The sequence below is a fragment of the Chiloscyllium punctatum genome, chromosome 46, assembly GCF_047496795.1.
Source record: "Chiloscyllium punctatum isolate Juve2018m chromosome 46, sChiPun1.3, whole genome shotgun sequence".
In the NCBI taxonomy this organism is placed as follows: Eukaryota; Metazoa; Chordata; class Chondrichthyes; order Orectolobiformes; family Hemiscylliidae; genus Chiloscyllium; species Chiloscyllium punctatum.
The window spans coordinates 62,662,874-62,683,292 of NC_092784.1; the positions used below are offsets into that span (position 1 = coordinate 62,662,874).

Consider the following 20,419-nt stretch of genomic DNA (forward strand, 5'->3'; position numbering starts at 1 on the left):
GACAGTATAGACACAACTATCAAATTCAGGAATCCTGAGCAGGAGTCGGGGGCGAAGCTGCTACAGTTCCAGCTCTTGATCTCACTGTGGGAGGCAGCACTGTTGTAACCTGTGTTAGGAACAGCCTACATGTTAGTGTGACCTCCCTTTAAAGACCAAACTGGCTGGGAGTATTCTGACCTGTCCCACCTGCTGCAGAGGTGGGACATGAAAGCAGATCTTCTAGACCAGAGGTGGGGACGCCACCACTGCACCACAAAAGCCTCTGAGCATTCTGAAAGAGAATGAATTGTTTTCCTGACTATGATCTCATCTAGTCCCAAAAACTGCCCATGTGACCTGGGATTGCCTTGGGGGTGAACAGCCAAAAAGAAAAAGGACCTAGAACATTAATTACAGTGGGATAGTTAAGCCGTTTTTCCTAATTAGCCATTCAAAATACGTGGACAATTTGCATAAAGAGGAAACAAGCTGGGGTTTGCTCCAAATGGAGCAGTTTTGTGTTCGGCAGGTTTTGAACACTTCCTGGTGTTCAAACAGGTCTCTGAGAATAGAGCCAAGACTGTGTTACTGTCTATCATATTCTATAAAAGAAGATGGAGTGGCAAACATGAAGAACAAGGGACTCTGGACTGGGAAAGATTCCTTGTTGCTATCTGTTTTGCCAGAGCCCTGCAGACTGTTTCTGGGAGTTGAAGAATTGAGCCTTTGTGGCTTCTGTGCCATTCAGACTGTTGTGATCTAAGAGAGCGATTAATAGACATGCGCCTTGTTGGCAGGGAACAGTATCTATGAACTGCAGTGGGATCGAGCTGCCGGTCAGTGTGCCTGCCCGCATGTGTAAGTGTGCAGCTGTCTCAGGCAGTGAATCAATGGCCCACAGTCACTGTGCATACACACTGCTAAACCAAAGGATACCACAAAAAGTGATGAAATAAGTAATTGATTATGAGCAAGTATATTACTAGATTTGGTTGATGGATGAATAGGGAGAGGTTCCTACTGTCATGCAAAGTGAGCTGTGAGATCTTCACTGGAGTAGATAATACTGCATCTCTTTAATAACATTGGTGAAAGATGCTTCCAGTTTAGCACCCCCACAGTGCTGTAGTCAGCCTCGATTTTGGGCTGATATGTCTGGTTTGGTACTAGCCCGCAGCCTCCAACATCCTAAGCTAGGAGTAATTAAATTAACCACAATTAATCTTCATGAGAGGGAAAACAGACACAAGGTCTTCCTTTTATAATTGTTCTTGTGTTGACTTTTTGAATAGGACGATGTATTTGGTATGTGGGGCAGGGGTGTGTGCCAGAAGACGACTTTGTGGCTGTGAAGTCTCAACATGAGTAGGAGTGTTGACAAGTGAGTTTCTTGAAATGTTTGAGATACCATCTTAATACCAGAGGCTTGCTTCCCATTAGTGACTGTTTCTGTTCAAAGCATTCCTGAGACTCTGGGTCACCTGAATAGGCGGCTAATGGACTCCTGTTCTAAGAGTTGTGACTGGTTTCACACTTGGTTGCCTGTCCATGGTGAGAGATGTTAATCAACCTCACTGCAATCCACACATTGTAAAAAAACCAACAGAAGATTTTTCCAATAAATAGATTTATTTGAGGGTTGAAGGGTTTGGGCTGGACAAAACTTGTCATTCTTTTCCAATTTTATTCCTTTGCCGATATTACATTCCAGCTGTCGTGATGTGAGCATCTGGTACATTTCAAAGCACTGGCGGCTTCCTGGCTGCATGTTATCACACTGGGAAGCAATTCCTTTCTGGAAAAACAAAAATATCCAGAAGCTTCACATTGTTATCTGTTGAAACAAAATACCTTTTCATTTCCTTTACTCCTGGAACAGCTATCCCACATGAAATTGAGGGGGCAGACATCACTCATATTGGGGTACAGACAAGCACATGTTCACACACACTGACTCTCACTGTGATATATGTCTCACATACACACACTGTCTCTCACTGGGGTACAGCTCCCACACACACTGACCCTCACTGGGGTACAGCTCCCACACACACTGACTCTCACTGGGGTACAGCTCCCACACACACTGACCCTCACTGGGGTACAGCTCCCACACACACTGTCTCTCACTGGGGTACAGCTCCCACACACACTGACCCTCACTGGGGTATAGTCCCACACACACTGACTCTCATTGGGGTACAGCTCCCACACACACTGACCCTCACTGGGGTACACATCCCACACACACTGTCTCTCACTGGGGTACAGCTCCCACACACACTGACTCTCACTGGGGTACAGCTCCCACACACACTGACTCTCATTGGGGTACAGCTCCCACACACACTGACTCTCACTGGGGTACAGCTCCCACACACACTGACTCTCACTGGGGTACAGCTCCCACACACACTGACCCTCACTGGGGTACAGCTCCCACACACACTGTCTCTCACTGGGGTACAGCTCCCACACACACTGACCCTCACTGGGGTATAGTCCCACACACACTGACTCTCATTGGGGTACAGCTCCCACACACACTGACCCTCACTGGGGTACACATCCCACACACACTGTCTCTCACTGGGGTACAGCTCCCACACACACTGACTCTCACTGGGGTACAGCTCCCACACACACTGACCCTCACTGGGGTACAGCTCCCACACACTGACCCTCACTGGGGTATAGTCCCACACACACTGACTCTCATTGGGGTACAGCTCCCACACACACTGACCGTCACTGGGGTACACATCCCACACACACCGACTCTCATTGGGGTACAGCTCCCACACACACTGACTCTCACTGGGGTACAGCTCCCACACACACTGACTCTCACTGGGGTACAGCTCCCACACACACTGACTCTCTCTGGGGTATAGTCCCACACACACTGACTCTCATTGGGGTACAGCTCCCACACACACTGACTCTCACTGGGGTACAGCTCCCACACACACTGACTCTCACTGGGGTACAGCTCCCACACACACTGACCCTCACTGGGGTACAGCTCCCACTCACACTGACTCTCACTGGGGTACAGCTCCCACACACACTGACTCTCTCTGGGGTATAGTCCCACACACACTGACTCTCATTGGGGTACAGCTCCCACACACACTGACTCTCACTGGGGTACAGCTCCCACACACACTGACTCTCACTGGGGTACAGCTCCCACACACACTGACCCTCACTGGGGTACAGCTCCCACTCACACTGACTCTCACTGGGGTACAGCTCCCACACACACTGACTCTCACTGGGGTACAGCTCCCACACACACTGACTCTCACTGGGGTACAGTCCCACACGCATGCTGATTCTCACTGGGGTACAGCTCCCACACACTCTGACTCCCACTGGAATGCAATCCCACGCACACACTGATTCTCAATGGGGTACAGTCTCTCACACTGACTCTCACTGGAGTACAATTTCCCATACGTTGACCCTCACTTTGGTGTGATGGGATGATTTGTGATTTCTGGGGATCAGGGAAACCCTTACGTGACCCAGAGGGATGTTGTGTTCGTTTAGGTGTGTCGCTGGTGTAGCTGGTCCAACTCTGGACAAATGTCAGTGAATGGCTCGGGTTTAGTGTGCGCCCATGAGACTGACGGAGCTGGCAATGAAGTACCAGAGTTGATTTATCTCTCTAATCTGCTAACACTGTAAATGTAATTAACCTGTCAATGTCTCCCTCCACTGCCCCCTGTCCCTCGAGTGTCAGATGTGGCTTTATCTGCAGTGTGGTCTGTTTCTGGGTGCAAGTTATAATGTGGGGCTGGAAGAACAGTGTCTGTAATGGACTGGACAGACAGGAAATGTCTAATAAGGAAATCTGTTGATGATGTGCTGATGGCCTTACAGTATTGCTCCAAGTTTGCCAAAGAGCAGGCAGCTGGAATGTTTCAGCTATCAGAGGATTAGCTTGGATTAGAAGCTGACACACAGTGACTGTGATGAACAGTATTGACGATTGATGAGTCTGTGCCCTGGTGGTTTGCTTTTTGAAAACTTGTTCTAGTTGGATTCCTGAATAACGGTGATATTTATATTTGCAATTGTTTGCAGCACCCTAAGCAATGATGATGGGATTGTTTGACAAACAGTTACACTAAACCCTTCTCACTCAAACTCAGCTATGCGTGGGGTCTGTACCCCAGTGAGAATTAGTATGTGTCTGGAGTCAGTGTGTGTGTGGGAGCTGTACCCCAGTGACAGTCCGTGTGTGTGGGAGTGTACACCAGTGATAGTGTGTGCATGGGACCTTGTACCCCAGTGAGTTAGTATGTATGTAGGACTTTGTGCCCCAGAGAGAGTCAGTGGGTGAGGGATCGTACCAGAGTAAGAGTCAGTGTGTATGGGGTTTGTACCCCAGTGAGAGTCAGCGCGTATGTGGGATCTTGTACCCCGATGACAGTCAGTGTGTCTATGGGGCCCATACCCCAGTGAGAGTCAATGCGTGTGTGGGATCTGTGTACCTCAGTGAGAATCCGTGTATGGGACCTTGTATCCCAGTGAGAGTCTGTGTGTGTGGAACTGTACCCCAGTGAGAGTCAGTGTGTGTGGGAGCTGTACCCCAGTGAGAGTCAGTGTGGGAGCTGTACCCCAGTGAGAGTCAGTGTGTGTGGGAGCTATACCCCAGTGAGAGTCAGTGTGGGTGCTGTACCCACAGTGTGTGCAGGATTGTACCCCAGTGACAGTCGGTGTGTGTAGGATTGTACCCCAATGACAGTCAGTGCATTTGTGATTGTACCCCAGTGAGAGTCGGTGTGTGGGATTGTACCCAGTGAGAGTCAGTGTGTGTGGGAGCTGTACTCTAGTGAGTTAGTGTGTATAGGGGACTGTACCCCAGAGACAGTCAGTGTATGTGTGCGAGGGCTCTGTCCCCCGGTGAGAGAGAGAGAGGGAGGGTGTGTGTGTGCGTGCACGGGGTGGGGCTCCGTTCCCCAGTGAGAGCGTGTGTGTGTAACCTGTACCCCAGCAAGAGTTGGTGTGTGTGTGGGTAACTGTACTACAGCAAGAGTTCGTGCCTAGCAAAGCTCTACCCCACTGAGAATCTGAGTTTTTGATTTAGTTTCCTGTCTCTGTCATACTAGTTAGTTTCCTGGTTTCTGTCTGCTCCTTCAAGGTCTGTTTCTGCTTCTTCAGTCCATACATCACCAGGTGTGTGACAGCACCTGGAATGTCTGTGTCTGGGAGTCTCTGCCTGCTGTGGATCAGACCTGAAAATAGTCTGTGCCCCATCGCTGTGTTACACAGAGGTCACTGCTTCACATAACACCTCTGCTGCAATGACTGACCAGACTACGGGTAGCTTCATTGGTTAAGAATGATTTTTGCTGTCACTGATCCTCCTGCCTGCAGTGTTTAACTGCCTCTACCCCGTTGCTGTTTTCTGCATATTTGCAGCTTGTGGATCAGGTGCTGTCTCTTTGCTGGAACACACACTGGAGGAGCTCATCAATCAGGTTCTTGGTGTAGACAACAGTCTGTAGACAGGTTTTGTGAAGCTGAGGATTGAACACACACGGTCATCCTGTGCTCAGATTCTGCCACAACTGACCACAGAACTCAGCAAAATATGTTCGTCCTTCACCTGATTTATGGAGGTTCCAGTATTTATAGATTCGGTATTTTCCAATTTGGCTATAATCAGAATTCCTTCCATTCCTCTCAGTTTTCCTGCATTTTTGTGGGTTGGCGGAGATCTTCCTGGTTCTGATTGGAGTGGGGATGATATTGATTACTTACTTGAAGTCTGATGTTGTTCAATAATTGAGGGGAAATTCATTTTACTATAAAAATTAATAATAATAAAATTGGGATGGGAAGAAGGGGTGAAAAAATAAACAATTGATTGCCTCTTTATTTCAGTAAAACTTAGCCCAGAAAGGAATGTAAAAATAGAATCAAAGGATTCCTACAGTGCGGAAAGAGATCATTTGGCCCATTGAGTCTGCACTGACCACCTGAAGAACATCACACCCAGACTAAGCCTCCTGTACTATCACCATAACCTCACAGTTTACCATGGCCAATCCACCCTAACCTGCATATCTTTGGACTGTGGGAGGAATCCCGAGCACAAGGAGGAAACCCACGCAGACACAGGGACAATGTGCAAACTCCACACACACGGTGGATGGCATCGAACCTGTGATGCAATAATGCTAATATCGCCCTTCACAAATTTGAAAGGATTCGATGGTTAGCAACAAATAAGGTGAGAGTATGGATTTTCAAAAGTAAGAGTACACACGTGGTTACGTGATTGTGCAGACATGTGGGTGTGTGAGAATGAAGCTAATGATGATCTCTTCCTTGGTATTATCTTCTGGCAATCCCTGTTTACCCTCTCTCCATCCTCAGCTTGTTTAATTGCCCCATCTGTTATGACCATTTTATCAGACACCCCCAGGGCAGGAGAGGGCCTGGGAAAGTGGTGTGTGACTATATTGAACAGCAGAGTCCACAAACCACATGGCTCACTGCTACCCCTCTGTCACCACCTCTAGCCCTCCCTATCTGGGTAATCTCCTCCAGCCCCTACACGTCTCCTTTTCTGTCACATCTTCTAGCCTCTACAACCTTCCCTATCTCTCCCCTCCTCCAGCCCCTAACTCCCCTCCCTATCTCTGTAACCTCCCCAGCCCCCTACACCTCACCCTATCTCGATAACTTGCTCCAGCCCCTACACTCCTCCCTATCTCTGTAACCTCCTCTAGCCCCTACATACTTCCCTATCTCTGTAATTTCCCCCTCTCCTGGTTTCTTGTATAGCCTGATTTTCTCACTCTGTCACTGACTCAAAACACTGAAAGTGCTTCTTGACCATGTGTTGCTTTAAAATACTGTTTAAAACCCATCTCTTTGTCACCCTTCCTAAGACAGCCCCATGTATTGGGTGTTAGTCTTTGAAGCTTCTGATTAAATGGCAGGTCACTGTCAAGTGTGAGAGACTGCAGTCCCAGCTCCATTTACACTGAGAATGAACACTGTTGGTTATTATTTCTTGTGAATTCTGTGAAAGTGAGGGTGAATCATTGTCATTTTGACCATTCATATGTAAAACATTTGTCCAGGCTCAACTGCCACATAGTGTTTAACTCCAGGGACTGTGATTTACGAAGTCTGTGCCAGGGAGGTTCCTTAGAGTGTCTTGTGAATGAGGGACTTTGGTCACATGGAGAGTTTGGAGAAGGGGTAATTTGATGGAGTTTTTCCAAAATTATGAAGTGTTTAAAGTAAACCAAGGGAAATGATTTCCTTTGGTCACCTCTCAATGACCAGAGGGTAAAGGAACCGGAGGTGATGAGAGAAAACCTTTGGAGCAAGTGGTGAGAATTTGGCAAGTGCTACTTGATACGTCGTGGATTCAGGAGTAAATTTCAAAACAAAATTGGATAGAGACTTCATGGGAACAAACATTTCAGGAAATGGATAAAAGAGATGAGTTTGGAATGAACTAATTGGCTTGCTGTGTGAACAGGGGGATTGAGTGGTACTGTGCTACTCGCTGACTCCTGTCACTCTGAAGAGATAGATTGTCTTTACTGATAGGGAGGTGGCATCTTGTCTCTAAGTAGCAATTACCTAAGATCAGCTTGTGAAATCAGCTTGTCCCTTTTCAGTGAGCAAGGCAAACAGAAATGTGACACTGAAAGACGTTTCCATTCTTGAATTTTATCAGAAAATCTAGCACTGGAATACACAGACTCAATGTGATTCAAGTTTCAGTATGTTTGTGTGTGTATATCTCTTTTGAATGGTCTGTTTATATGTCCATGTGCAAATATGTCTGTCTGATCTGTATCTCTGGAAAAGAAGGATTTAACTATCGCTGGTTCCTCACAGTTTAGTCAAAGCTGGGTATACAAGGCAAATCTTTACAGCAGGTGTGACTGGAGAGTCCATCATGTTAGTCATTGAATCAGATTGGATAGTAATTGTTTCAGTGCGGAGAATGATCTGATGGTTAATTGACTCTTGGGTAATGACTGTTCGCTGGTCTGTGGAAAGAATGTGCTGTGAGCTGAGAAATCCTGCTCCTTCAGTTAAAATTCCATTGAAAGTATCCTGACGGAAGGAATGTTCCAAGTCATTTTAAGATGTGGCTGAGGAGCTGTGTATCACTGGGTTTTAATTCTCTTGTCAAGATTCCCTTCCTCTCGCTGCGATCTGCACAGCCAAGGCTAAGGTCCCAGAGGTTGATATGAAGATCCTGATTTGAGCTATCTGGTGCTGGCCTCCTCCACTGATTCTGGTCCATCTGGGATACTCTGTGACATATTTGCATCTGTTGATGTGCAACTTCCACTGGATGACCATATTCCTTATCTATGATTTGCGTTTGGGGAATAGACAATACCAATACAATACTCCTTCCAGCCCGTGGGAACAAATCAATCCTGCCACAAACTGTGGAGCTGAGATGGGGGCTGCTCTGTGGCCTCTAAAGCCCCACAGTGGCCTCTCCAAGGTGTCTCTGGCAGGCAGTACCTGCTTTGCATCTATTCTGAGTGGGGGTGAGGTCACCTCACAGGTGGAAACTTTCTTTCTTACCTAGGAACAATGATTTGTGTGGGGATTAAGCAGAGAAAGCTCACTGCAGGATTTACAAGGACAGCCTGCAGGAATACACCAAGAAAATTTAACAAAACATATCAATGTGACAGATATCAAACACACATTGTGTGAAAGATGTACATCGGAGAAATGTCTCCGACTGTGCCTACCAAAGCCGTCTGTGCCACCTCCCCTGCTGCTAAGTGTCTCCCCCGCCTCCATGTGTGTCTGCTGTCCCCTTCCATGTATCTGTCTACCTGATCTCACATGTACTTGTTCTAAGACTAATATTCTCCCAGGTTCAATCTAGTCCTAACCTGACACTGATTTCCTGGATCAGTCAGCATACTTGCCCCCACCACCTCCCTGACCTGTGATGGGGGTTTTTGATAATACTACCAGGGATTCAACAGCTTGCTGACATTCGTTGATTCACTGGGTATCCAGTTGTGAGAAAGTGACCCCAGTACAATCCAGAGCTGAGGGAGGATGGTCACAAAACAATTCCATTATCCAACAGTCTATCCCAGTCCGTTTGCCATCAGTGAAAGACTTCAAAATACTCGGAGATATTCTGTGATATTTTTGATATTCTTTATGAGCAACTGGCTGTCACTGCCTAGGCCAACATTTGTTACCTATTCCAAAATGCTGGGCTGCAATCTATGTGTTAGACCCACAAAACTGTTGGGAGAGGAATTTAGGATTTTGACCTAATGTCAGTGATGTATTTTCCAAATCAGGAGTGTAGCTTGGAGAGAACTAGATGGAAATGTTCCCATATATTTGCTGTCCTTGTCCTTCTGGAGAGTAGCAGACACATATTTGGAAGGGACTGCTTAGGGAGCCTTGATGAATTTCTGCAGTGTATCTTAATATATGGGTATACACTGCTGCTACTAATCTTGTGGTGGACAGAATCAACAACTGACACCACATCCAGGAGCAATCAGGCTGCTTTGTCCTGGACAGTATTGAGCTTGAGTATTTTTGGAGCTGCAGTCAGCCAAGCAAGTGTTCCATCACTCTCCTGACTGGTACTTTGTCAATGGTGGACTGGCTTGGCTTTGGAAACTGAGGAGGTGAATTACTCGCTGTAAGATTCCTAGCCTCTGACCTACTCTTGTTGCAGTATTTGGATGGTTAGTCCAATTCAGTTTCTGAATGTTGGGAGTGAGGGATTCAGCAATGGTAATGCAATTAAATATCATGAGATGATGGTTAGGTTCTCTCTTATTGGAGATCGTCATTGTTTCACACGTGTGGTGCAAATGTTACGTGCTACTTGTCAGCCCAAACCTGGATACTGTCCAGGTCTCGCCACAGTCTTGCTGCAGTATCTTTGATAAATCTGGCATACAGAACACTATCAGTGCTGATGAGATTAGTTTGGATTATAGGATGAAGATGCTAGAAATGACACATAAATACACAATGTTATTTCAAAAACAAGTGTTTTCCCACAGCCACTGTGTAGTAAAGTTTAGGAATAGCCCAGACGAGAGAGAGAGAGAGAGCATGAAGCCACAGTCACCAACCCCATACCCCACCTCAACCCCCAACTGACGATTGGTGGGGTAGTGTTGCCCTGTGGGATTGTCGCTTCTGGTCCCTGCAGGTACAGCTCCAATGCACCTGATAAATCATTAGCAGGGAGGTCGGCTGAGTTTTGCTCACACTCAACATCGTTTCTGCAATACTCTGAGGTATTTGGACCAGCTGATACCGGGCAGCTCACTGGCTAGTCATGCCAGGAATGTCGTATGAAATATGTCAGTGAGAGGATGCAGATTTGCTTTAAATACTCCAATTCACCCATTCCATCACAAACATCCTGCAACAGCGAACGAAGAACCACCGAAATTAAAATTCGATCAAGAACTTGTAGTGAACAATCCAGCAGTCCCTCGGTCGCCCTAGTATTTTTTTGGGAGGCAAGAGAATTTCCAAACGCTCGACTGAATCATGACATTCCCTGTGCTGGTGGCAATTTTAATCATTTTTCATGTTGATCTGTCAGTGGAACAACCTCTGGACACCAATGATCCACCTCAGCATCTGCCAGGTAAGTGAAAAAGAAGAGAGAATACCTCTCTCACTCTGACCGATTAACTTCATTCAGCCACTTGCCTGCATCTGCAGCAGTGACTATGAATGGAGTTAGTAAACCTATAAAATACTCGACCCTCCCCCATACAGATTAATGAGTAAAATCCAAATCAGCTTTAGCTTGGAGGGCAGTGAGTTTGTTTTTTCACACAGGGCCTTAATGCCTGGGGCTATGGAGGGTCGAAGTCAGGTTTCACCCTCCACATGTGCAGTGTCAATGGCACAATCAAGAAATGCCCATGGTCTGGCCTCATGGGGAAGGGATGGCCACAGCAGAGATCCCAGCTGCTGGCCAGTCTAGTTCTCTTGGTGAATGTGTTGGGGGAAGGGAAGACATTTGTATTTTCAGAACTGATGACACAACTGCTGCTCCCAAATCTAACCATTTCCTACATTTGTTGAAAGGAAAATTAAATGACATTTCTTCCCTCAGGGAGAAGGCCTGATCTCCCAAGAACACCCATCACAAGCTCAGGTGGAGAATTCACAATTTCGCCACTACCCACATCAGACTCCCCACTCGAACCTCAGTCAAACCCAGGAAGAGCGAGGAGAAAACGGAAAATGTCAGTGATGAGGAAAGGCGAGGAGTGGGAGGACAGGAACTGCAGACTTCGCGCCATCCAGTTGCGTGTTCAGGATCTGGGGCTCGGTTACCAGTCAGATGAAATCGTCCTCTTCAAGTACTGCAGTGGAAGTTGCCCCCTGGCCAGGACCAACCATGACCTGACCCTTTCGCTGCTGCTTAGGAAAACCGGCCTCCTCAGCACATCACAGGAGAAGATTGTCAGCGACCCGTGCTGTCGCCCCACTCAGTTCAAGGACGTCACCTTTCTGGACATTAACAATCACTGGCACACAGTGGAAAAGCTCTCAGCCTCTGAGTGCAGCTGCATTGGGTAATCATTTGAGCATGGGGCAGGGGTGGGGCAAAGAGACAAAAATCCCAGCACAACCTCGACTGAAACTGAGGGAAAATCCATACCTTGCTTGGCGGCAGATGGGGGAAGGACAGGAGAGAGGGGGAGGGAAAGAGAGAGAGAGAGAGACAGAGAGAAATGGGGAGAGTTGTAACAACATGCAGTCTATATGGTATCAATGAATTGGGCAAGACTTCAAAGCTGAGCTCAGGCAAGTGAAAATTTTGGTGTTGTGGGGGAGAACAAGTAGGGAAGAATATTTTAGAGACTTGTAAGTGCTTTGGACAGTGAAGCTCCTCTTATTGACACTTCTTCTAGATATTTTAATCAACCTGTTCAGAAATGTTATGACACACCTCTTGAACTTGAACCTGGGCTTATCAGAGCACCTCAACAGCCTTCCTTTTCTCCTTCTATGCAACTCTCTCTCTCTCTCCATCATTTGCTTGTGCTGTTTATTTCTCCCTGCGATCTGTCCAAATCCTCACCTCATTCACACTCCGAGTTTTGCCTCCTTTCTAGCTGTTACATATTAATATCTCAGTGCTGTGAGAGTGACCAGTGCTGCCTTTGGCAAAGAAATACCAGCCAGGTAAGGTGATAGGTTCACCAGTTTCATCAACTCAGAGTTTGCTTGAGGTCTACTGTCACTAGAAGTTTCATGTCTGGTTATATTTATCCCAACATTTAGACTTTGCAAACTTGTAAAGTAGGGCATTCTGGTGTGTGGGGCAAGGTTCTGGCTCTTAAAAATTAGTCTTTTGCTGATTCCAGGTGTTCAACATGTTATAACAATGATGTGTGCATTTATACTTAAAGCAGTTTTGAGTCTGAATGAAAAGATTTCTATTTGACTAATAGTGACGACAAGGTGATGTTGGGATTAATTCTTGGCGACGGTTTGTGCAACCAGAAATATTTATGTAGCTAAATTATTTATTTATTTTAAAGATTCTGCTGTTGCAAATGCTTCGATTTATCTAATGTTCAAATAAAAAGTGAAATGAAGTCACAAAGCCCTGATTACAGTATGTGATTGAGAGAGAGAGACAAAAAGCAGAAAATAGCCTAAAAGAACCTCAAGATGCACAAATGGAAGTCTGCTTCATTTATGCGAGATTAAATCAGTGCAGATTACCAAATACGTTCTCTTGGGACAAAGCCCGGGGGGGGATCAGTCTGGCCCTGATCCTGGTTCATTGGGCAGGTTCCTACAAATGATTGAAATTCTCCGTCCACGAGGCACCTTCTCTCCCCCAAAAAATGACTGTTCATCTGGCAGGATTTGGTGGCTGAATCGGTAACGGGCCTCTCCCCTGAAACATACACACAATACTAATGAAGGAAGATGGAAAGAGTAGTGACAGACTGTTACAGTTGATATTTACACTCCTGGGCAAGAGAGCTCTGAGTCCTCCCCCCTCCCAGGGTACTGAGGCAAGCTCGATCTGTTAGTTACCGTGAAAAGAGAAAAGAGGAGATAAGATAGGTCATCCCCAAATCCACTGAGTGAATCAAAGCAGTGACGATTGAGTAAAGATACACCAAGGCAAGTTGCCTTCCAATGAGAGCCTCTGATTCTTTGTAATCTCACCTCAGAATGTAGGCAGTATGTCGCTGTAGCAGTAAATCCACTTGATCCACATCACTGTCTTCACTCAACAAGCGCATCACGCATCCTGACAACAGGCATAAACCAGCAATTGTATCTCCACAGAACTACATAAACAAGAGAGAGGCAACTGCATAAGGCACAGACCTCCTAAAGTCAGACTCTCCTGCTCCCACCCTCCCCTTACCCAGACCATGGACAGACAAATTATGCAGTCTGTCTTTGGGACCATCTTACTCAGCTATTTCAAATTTACTTATTAGAACATGTGACAAATTCAAAATTCAATGATGGGGACTTACACAAAATAGATACAGTTTAGTTGGGAGAGTGAGAAGAGTTAATAAGGCTGGAGCTGTTTTCCCTGGGACGGAGGCCAAGGGGTGACCTTACAGAGTTTACAAAGTCATGAGGGGCGAGGATAGGGTGAACAGGCAAGGTATTTTTCCGAGGGTAAGGGAGTGCAAAACTAGTGGGCATGGTTCGAAGGTGAGAAGGGAAAAATTTAAAAGGGGCCTGAGGGGCCAAACTTTCACCCAGAGGGTGGTGTGTATATGGAATGAGCTGCTCAAGGAAGTGGTGGCGGCTGGTCCAACCACAATATTTAAAAGGCATCTGGGTGAGTATATGAATAGGAAGGATATGGGCCAAATGCTGGCAAATGGAATTAGATTAATTTAGGATATCTGGTTGGCGTGGACAAGTTAGACAAAGGATGGATCTATGACTCTAAGAGAGAGGTAGGGGTGTCTGTGCAACTTTAACGTGGCCAGGACAAGTTTAAAAGACTGTTAACTGTCGTAAAATCGAGGATTCTACATGACATTTTAACAGAAGCACAGGGTGTAAAAGAGAAACTAAATGGTATGTCAGGCTTTGGGGTGGAGATGAACACATTACCATTAAGAGAAATAAGATATCCAAAGCCAGAGCTCCCTGGATGACAAAAACACAGGTGAAAATAAAACATTGAAACTACATCTATTAGCACACACTAAAAGTAGGCAAAATTTAAAGTAGAGTGCATGAAAAATGGAAAAAAGGCAAATACAATGAAAGAAAAGAACAGTTCTCATTTAAAGTTTAAAGATAACTCAACAAATGGTAACATGATTGGGAACCACAAAAAATGATAAAATTTCATTTTTATTTGTAAAAAAAAAGCTGAAATCAATGGGAATCAAGAAAAACTCTCCAACTGAGTTATAACTAACAGAAAATATTATTATGATTGCTGGAGGCCTCTCGTTTCAACACCGAAAAAAATCACTGCAGGAATTGCTTAGAGTTACAACAGACTTGTTTAGAAAACAGAAGAAAATGGGATTAAAAGGGACTGTTTAGCAGACTTCAGAACAATAGAGGCTTATGATGACATGGACAGATAGAGGGAGGATTCCAATGAATATGTACAACCCTGAAGTTAATTATGTAGGAAAGACAGAATGGGGGTGGAGCAATAAGTACAAGCAAGGAAATCATAAAGAAACCTTCTTTCTTTAAAAAGACTAGTTAGGCTTCAACTGAACTATTGTTGCTAATTCTGGAAAATTCAGGAAGGGTGTCAAGACCTTTGCAGAGCATGATATAAATGATGGGAGAGAAGCTCGGATTTTTTTCCATTGACCAGAGAAATTTCAGGGATGGGTGTGGAAGATTTGATAGACATGTTCAAAACTGGTTTCTGCTAGTGTACTGGCGGTGATACTCAGGTGGAAGGTGGGGTAAGTATTTAGAAAAAAGTAGATTTAGGGAGTACGGAAAAAACAGAGAGGCAACTTGAGGGAATAAATTTTAGGCAGACACTTCTGATGATCTGCGGTTGACTGTATGGGTGACAGAAACAGGTACTGTGACATTGAAGTGAGAAATGGTTAAATACTTGATAAGTAGAAAACTGCAGACAGGGAACCCAACACATAAGCTATGATTTCACTTAGTAATGCACCAGCATTAATAGTTGCATCTGTTACTAACCTTCACACTGTCCACATGAGCTTTGATGAATCCAGTTTTCTCAAGATCAAGCACATGTACCATCGAGAGTTGGGGGACCCCTGGGGGAAATGCAACATCTCGCAGTCGTTGCAAGACAGATTCGCTCTGTTTGCTCCAATGTGATTTCTCAATCTCACGATATCCATGGATTGCCTGATGGCCAACAATGATAAAAAAAATCCATTAAAATCAAGAACAATTCAACGTGACGTCCTGCTTAGCTACCAGGCTGAAGGCCCTCAGGTGCTACCTGACCCACTGTGCTTTTCCAGCGCCACACTTTCCAACTCCTACTCTGCAGCATCTGGAGTCTCCACATTCCAACAGAGAGTGAACACAACCCACAAACCCAGTCCGTACGTAAGGTGACTGAGACAAGTGCATTCTGACTGAGGTCAGTACTGAGGGAGTGGGCACGGTCCGAGGGTCAGTGCTGAGGGAGTGGGCACGGTCCGAGGGTCAGTGCTGAGGGAGTGGGCACGGTCCGAGGGTCAGTGCTGAGGGAGTGGGCACTGTTGGAGGGTCAGTGCTGAGGGAGCGGACACGGTCCGAGGGTCAGTGCTGAGGGAGCGGGCACGGTCCGAGGGTCAGTGCTGAGGGAGTGGGCACGGTCCGAGGGTCAGTGCTGAGGGAGTGGGCACGGTCCGAGGGTCAGTGCTGAGGGAGTGGACACTGTTGGAGGGTCAGTGCTGAGGGAGTGGACACGGTTCGAGGGTCAGTGCTGAGGGAGCGGACACGGTCCGAGGGTCAGTGCTGAGGGAGCGGGCACGGTCCGAGGGTCAGTGCTGAGGGAGCGGGCACGGTCCGAGGGTCAGTGCTGAGGGAGCGGGCACGGTCCGAGGGTCAGTGCTGAGGGAGCGGGCACGGTCTGAGGGTCAGTGCTGAGGGAGCGGGCACTGTCCCAGGGTCAGTGCTGAGGGAGTGGGCACGGTCTGAGGGTCACTGCTGAGGGAGTGGGCACGGTCTGAGGGTCAGTGCTGAGGGAGTGGGCACGGTCCGAGGGTCAGTGCTGAGGGAGTGGGCACGGTCCGAGGGTCAGTGCTGAGGGAGTGGGCACTGTTGGAGGGTCAGTGCTGAGGGAGCGGACACGGTCCGAGGGTCAGTGCTGAGGGAGCGGGCACGGTCCGAGGGTCAGTGCTGAGGGAGTGGGCACTGTTGGAGGGTCAGTGCTGAGGGAGCGGACACGGTCCGAGGGTCAGTGCTGAGGGAGCGGGCACGGTCCGAGGGTCAGTGCTGAGGGAGTGGGCACGGTCCGAGGGTCAGTGCTGAGGGAGTGGGCACGGTCCGAGGGTCAGTGCTGAGGGAGCGGACACTGTTGGAGGGTCAGTGCTGAGGGAGCGGACACGGTCCGAGGGTCAGTGCTGAGGGAGCGGGCACGGTCCGAGGGTCAGTGCTGAGGGAGCGGGCACGGTCCGAGGGTCAGTGCTGAGGGAGCGGGCACGGTCCGAGGGTCAGTGCTGAGGGAGCGGGCACGGTCCGAGGGTCAGTGCTGAGGGAGCGGGCACGGTCCGAGGGTCAGTGCTGAGGGAGCGGGCACTGTCCCAGGGTCAGTGCTGAGGGAGCGGGCACGGTTCGAGGGTCAGTGCTGAGGGAGTGGGCACGGTTCGAGGGTCAGTGCTGAGGGAGTGGGCACGGTTCGAGGGTCAGTGCTGAGGGAGCGGGCACGGTCCGAGGGTCAGCGCTGAGGGAGCGGGCACGGTCCGAGGGTCAGCGCTGAGGGAGCGGGCACGGTCCGAGGGTCAGCGCTGAGGGAGCGGGCACGGTCCGAGGGTCAGCGCTGAGGGAGCGGGCACGGTCCGACGGTCAGCGCTGAGGGAGCGGGCACGGTCCGACGGTCAGCGCTGAGGGAGCGGGCACGGTCCGAGGGTCAGCGCTGAGGGAGCGGGCACGGTCCGAGGGTCAGCGCTGAGGGAGAGGGCACGGTCCGAGGGTCAGCGCTGAGGGAGCGGGCACGGTCCGAGGGTCAGCGCTGAGGGAGCGGGCACGGTCCGAGGGTCAGCGCTGAGGGAGCGGGCACGGTCCGAGGGTCAGCGCTGAGGGAGCGGGCACGGTCCGAGGGTCAGCGCTGAGGGAGCGGGCACGGTCCGAGTGTCAGCACTGAGGGAGCGGGCAAGGTCCGAGGGTCAGCGCTGAGGGAGCGGGCACGGTCCGAGGGTCAGAGCTGAGGGAGCGGGCACGGTCCGAGGGTCAGCGCTGAGGGAGCGGACACTGTCCGAGGGTCAGCGCTGAGGGACCGGACACTGTCCGAGGGTCAGCGCTGAGGGAGTGGACACTGTCCGAGGGTCAGCGCTGAGGGAGTGGACACGGTCCGAGGGTCAGGACTGAGGGAGTGGGCACGGTCCGAGGGTCAGTGCTGAGGGAGTGGGCACGGTCCGAGGGTCAGTGCTGAGGGAGTGGATACTGTCCGAGGGTCTGTGCTGAGGGAGTGGACACGGTCTGAGGGTCAGTGCTGAGGGAGTGGACACTGTCCGAGGGTCAGTGCTGAGGGAGTGGACACTGTCCGAGGGTCAGTGATGAGGGAGTGGACACGGTCTGAGGGAGCGGACACGGTCCGAGGGTCAGGACTGAGGGAGTGGACACTGTCCCAGGGTCAGTGCTGAGGGAGTGGACACGGTCTGAGGGAGCGGACACGGTCCGAGGGTCAGTGCTGAGGGAGTGGACACGGTCTGAGGGAGTGGACACGGTCTGAGGGAGTGGACACGGTCCGAGGGTCAGTGCTGTGGGAGTGGACACGGTCCGAGGGTCAGTGCTGAGGGAGTGGACACGGTCCGAGGGTCAGTGCTGAGGGAGTGGGCACGGTCCGAGGGTCAGTGCTGAGGGAGTGGGCACGGTCCGAGGGTCAGTGCTGAGGGAGTGGGCACGGTCTGAGGGTCAGTGCTGAGGGAGTGGGCACGGTCCGAGGGTCAGTGCTGAGGGAGTGGGCACGGTCTGAGGGAGCGGGCACGGTCTGAGGGAGTGGACACGGTCTGAGTGAGCGGGCACGGTCTGAGGGAGTGGACACGGTCCGAGGGTCAGCGCTGAGGGAGCGGACACTGTCCGAGGGTCAGTGCTGAGGGAGTGGACACGGTCTGAGGGAGTGGACACGGTCCGAGGGTCAGTGCTGAGGGAGTGGACACGGTCTGAGGGAGTGGACACGGTCCGAGGGTCAGTGCTGAGGGAGTGGACACGGTCTGAGGGAGTGGACACGGTCTGAGGGTCAGTGCTGAGGGAGCGGGCACGGTCCGAGGGTCAGTGCTGAGGGAGCGGGCACTGTCCCAGGGTCAGTGCTGAGGGAGTGGACACGGTCTGAGGGAGTGGACACGGTCCGAGGGTCAGTGCTGAGGGAGTGGACACGGTCTGAGGGAGTGGACACGGTCTGAGGGTCAGTGCTGAGGGAGTGGGCACTGTCCCAGGGTCAGTGCTGAGGGAGTGGACACGGTCCGAGGGTCAGTGCTGAGGGAGTGGGCACGGTCTGAGGGTCAGTGCTGAGGGAGCGGGCACGGTCCGAGGGTCAGTGCTGAGGGAGTGGGCACGGTCCGAGGGAGTGGACACGGTCTGAGGGAGCGGACACGGTCCGGGGGTCCGTGCTGAGGGAGCGGACACGGTCCGAGGGTCAGTGCTGAGGGAGCGGACACGGTCCGAGGGTCAGTGCTGAGGGAGTGGACACGGTCCGAGGGTCAGTGCTGAGGGAGTGGGCACTGTCGGAGGGTCAGTGCTGAGGGAGCGGACACGGTCTGAGGGAGTGGACACGGTCCGGTGGGGCCTGTCCCTCAGGCCCCGGAGTGTCCCGTCCCTCAGGCCCCGGAGTGTCCCAGACCTGGTCCCAGTGATCCCTCTGGTACTGCCTGCGGCCAAGACCGGGTTCCACGTCCCCGAGAAGAGCGTCCTCCTCGGGGCCGCTGATAAACCGCGGCCGGAGCTCGAGCCCGCCGCCGCCGGACAACCGCTGGAGCAGCTCGGGGCTGGAGGCCCGGATGAGCGGGAAGGCCGCGCGCTGCATGGCACTGGGCACGCGCGGCACGGCACTGGGCACGCGCAATGACCTCCCGCTCACCCCTGACCCTTCACCTGCTGCTGCATTAACCTTCAGTTCTCATTATCCTTCAATACCCGCCAGAGCCAGATCATTAACCCCCCCCACCCCCACAGCAACCCCCCCACCCCCACAGCAACCTCCCCCACCCCCACAGCAACCCCCCCCACCCCCACAGCAACCCCCCCCACCCCCACAGCAACCTCTCCCCATTAACCCCCCCACCCCCACAGCAACCTCTCCCCATTAACCCCCCCACCCCCACAGCAACCCCCCCCACCCCCACAGCAACCTCCCCACCCCCACAGCAACCCCCCCCACCCCCACAGCAACCCCCCCCACCCCAACCTCTCCCCATTAACCCCCCCACCCCCACCACAACCTCTCCCCATTAACCCCCCCACCCCCACCACAACCTCTCCCCATTAACCCCCCCACCCCCACCACAACCTCTCCCCATTAACCCCCCCACCCCCACCACAACCTCTCCCCATTAACCCCCCCACCCCACCACAATCTCTCCCCATTAACCCCCCACCACAGCAACCGCTCCCCATTAACCCCCCCACCCCCACCACAACCTCTCCCCATTAACCCCCCCACCCCCACCACAATCTCTCCCCATTAACCCCCCCCCACAGCAACCTCCCCCCATTAATCCCCCCACCCCCACAGCAACCGCTCCCCATTAACCCCCCCACCCCCACAGCAACCTCTCCCCATTAACCCCCCCCACCCCCACAGCAACCTCTCCCCATTAACCCCCCCCACCCCCACAGCAACCTCTCCCCATTAACCCCCCCCACCCCCACAGCAACCTCTCCCCATTAACCCCCCCCACCCCCACAGCAACCTCTCCCACCCCCACAGCAACCTCTCCCCATTAACCCCACCCCCACAGCAACATCTCCCCATTCACCCCTCTCAAAGCAACTCTCTCCATTAATCCCTTCACAGCCACATCTCCCCTTTACCCCCCTCACACCAATGTTCCCATTAACCCCTTCAAACCTCTCCCCTTTAAGCCCCTTCACAGCAACATCTCCCCGTAACCTTTCACCAACCCCTCCCTTTTGAACCAAACCATATCAATACTTGACATTTTCCCTTTCAACCATCTCAATCTTTTCCCCATGACCCTCCCCATCTCTCACCTATAACATTTGTCCATTTCCTCTCAGCCATTACATCTTCTTC

General features: G+C 50.6%; 1 protein-coding gene across 2 annotated transcripts; it reads right to left on the reverse strand.

The window, feature by feature from the left end:
* Window positions 1–1,591: 1,591 nt before the first annotated feature.
* On the reverse strand, window positions 1,592–19,211 carry alkbh7 (alkB homolog 7). Of its 2 annotated transcripts, XM_072564470.1 has the most exons (5): window positions 19,007–19,211; window positions 15,190–15,363; window positions 13,195–13,319; window positions 12,739–12,916; window positions 1,592–1,777 (listed from the first exon to the last, which is right to left on the reverse strand). In XM_072564470.1, exons 1-4 carry the CDS (start codon window positions 19,187–19,189, stop codon window positions 12,775–12,777), a joined length of 624 nt encoding a protein of 207 aa, XP_072420571.1. In that variant the 5' UTR covers window positions 19,190–19,211; the 3' UTR covers window positions 1,592–1,777; window positions 12,739–12,774. The 2 variants fall into 2 exon arrangements, with proteins under 2 accessions (XP_072420571.1, XP_072420572.1); XM_072564471.1 differs by lacking the exon at window positions 12,739–12,916.
* Window positions 19,212–20,419: the final 1,208 nt, after the last annotated feature.